General features: G+C 55.9%; 1 protein-coding gene across 2 annotated transcripts; it reads left to right on the forward strand.

The window, feature by feature from the left end:
• The first annotated feature begins 362 nt into the window (after positions 1-362).
• On the forward strand, positions 363-1,523 carry LOC120663925 (probable calcium-binding protein CML18). Of its 2 annotated transcripts, none has more exons than XM_039942875.1 (2): positions 363-984; positions 1,148-1,523. In XM_039942875.1, exon 1 carries the CDS (start codon positions 401-403, stop codon positions 920-922), a length of 522 nt encoding a protein of 173 aa, XP_039798809.1. In that variant the 5' UTR covers positions 363-400; the 3' UTR covers positions 923-984; positions 1,148-1,523. The 2 variants fall into 2 exon arrangements, with proteins under 2 accessions (XP_039798809.1, XP_039798808.1); XM_039942874.1 differs by having other exon boundaries at positions 1,131-1,521.
• The last annotated feature ends 565 nt before the right edge of the window (positions 1,524-2,088 follow it).

A 2,088-nucleotide genomic window follows, 5' to 3' on the forward strand; every position in this document is an offset into this window, starting at 1 on the left:
CGGTCGGCGCACGCCTCCACCACCACGCACGCATCCCTGCCACGCGTGGCCCACGCCGCCGCTCCATGGCGGGCCCCGCGGGTCAGCCGGACTCGCCCGCCCACGTGTCCGCGCCCGCGGTGCCGGGCTGCCTTTTGTCCCGGCCTCACTTTCCTTCTCCGGACAATCCTGTCACGAGGGGTCTCGAGCCCCTCGCCCCCTCCAAACCGGACCCGTCTCCGGCGTCAGTGACAGGTGGGTCCCGGTTGCGCGACGGGTTCGCACGGGCCCACGGGTCCGTGGCGCACGCCGCGGATGCGAACGTGCGCGTAGCTTCGCCGCGACGTGCACGGATAAAGAAGCAGGAGTCCCCCCCGGAGACGGAGACGCGGAGAGAGAGGCAGCAGGCAGGGAGGGGAGCATGGCGAGCGTCAAGCAGGGCGGGGACGCGGCGAAGGCGGCGGGAGGCGGAGGGGGGCTTGGGATGCCGGCGGCGGAGGTGGAGCAGGTGTTCCGGCGCTACGACGCCAACGGCGACGGCAAGATCTCGGCGGAGGAGCTGGCGTCCGTGCTGCGGGCGCTGGGCGCGCCGCCGGGGCCCGGGGAGGTGCGCCGCATGATGGACGAGATGGACGCCGACCGCGACGGCTTCGTCGACCTCGCCGAGTTCGTCGCCTTCCACTGCGGCGCCCAGCCGGCGGAGGGGCAGGACGACGGCGCCGCGGAGGCCGAGCTGCGGGAGGCCTTCCGCATGTACGACGCCGACCGCAACGGCCTCATCTCCGCGCGGGAGCTCCACCGCGTCCTGCGCCAGCTCGGGGACAAGTGCTCCGTCGCCGACTGCTCCCGGATGATCCGCTCCGTCGACGCCGACGGCGACGGCAGCGTCAACTTCGACGAGTTCAAGAAGATGATGGGCGCCGGCGCCGGAGCCAGGCGCTAGCAGCCAGCCAAGGCCCAAGGAGGAGGAACCTCCCTGCATGACTCCGATCCACACCCCCAAAGGTTTATTTAACCTGTCCTCCCTTGATGTATGTGTGGTTTATCTGCTTATTAGCTTGATTAATTAAGCCTGATTATTAGCTTCTACTACTAAGGTGAAGTGAGTAGCCTGCATCCATCCAGCTGAATGCCCTTCGATTTTACTTTAGGCCTCCTTTTACTGTAGTACTACATACCAAGCAAGCACGGTTTTGGAGGCACTCTGATCTGATTTCATGGTGAACAGCGGAGGTGATGTTGTCGTGTAAAGGTGTGATGACCTGCTACTGCTTTTGTGTCTGCCTTCTCTGCTCCTATATTATGATGTAATCTACTAATTGACTAATCCCTGCTGTCGCTAAACGGCTAAAGGAGGTTCCAACTTTTAATCCCTTTGTTTGTTTTTGTTATGGCAAGCCCTTTGTTTAATTTGCCAGGGCCAGGTGTGGGTAATATATGATCACCCTTCACTGGACCTCAAAACATATCGTTTGCTACCTGTTAAGTAATCCAGTTGTCCTGTACATGCATGCACATTTTGAATGATTTTGCCAGAAGATCCATTTAACTTGAGCTGTTTTTAATGACTTTGGTGGAGCAAATTTGCGGTACCATGAGACTGGGGAAGATATTCTCTATATTTTCAATCGGTATGAAATTCAAAGATAGACTCAATCCATGATTTTCGTTTTATAAGCTCAATATGTCTAGTAATGCCATCTTATCTTTCCCTGAAGCTTCCGTTCGAACGAAGATTTCATGATTTTTAAATGTTTTCAAAACTCTTGTGAAGTTCCAGCATGTTTCCCCCCCCTATAACATACATAGAATTTTCATGTTACAAAGTTCCAGCATGTTTTGGTCCGGTGGTTTGAGCATTTCAGGGCCTCGGCCTCCACAAACAAAATGGCCCAGTGCAAATTGGATTTCTTGGTTATCTTCGTAGCAATCATATATCGTACAAGTATTCTTTTCAAATAAACCTACATGAAGTTTGCCAATCATATATCCAATTATTTATCCTTAGCCTAGGCATGACACAATTGGAGTTTAGTCGTGCCATGCCGTCATGTTGGCATGAGCAGCCCGATGTCGTGCTGGCTTGCCAGCACGAGCAGCCCGGCGTGC

The sequence above is a fragment of the Panicum virgatum genome, chromosome 3N (assembly GCF_016808335.1).
Source record: "Panicum virgatum strain AP13 chromosome 3N, P.virgatum_v5, whole genome shotgun sequence".
Classification (NCBI taxonomy): Eukaryota; Viridiplantae; Streptophyta; class Magnoliopsida; order Poales; family Poaceae; genus Panicum; species Panicum virgatum.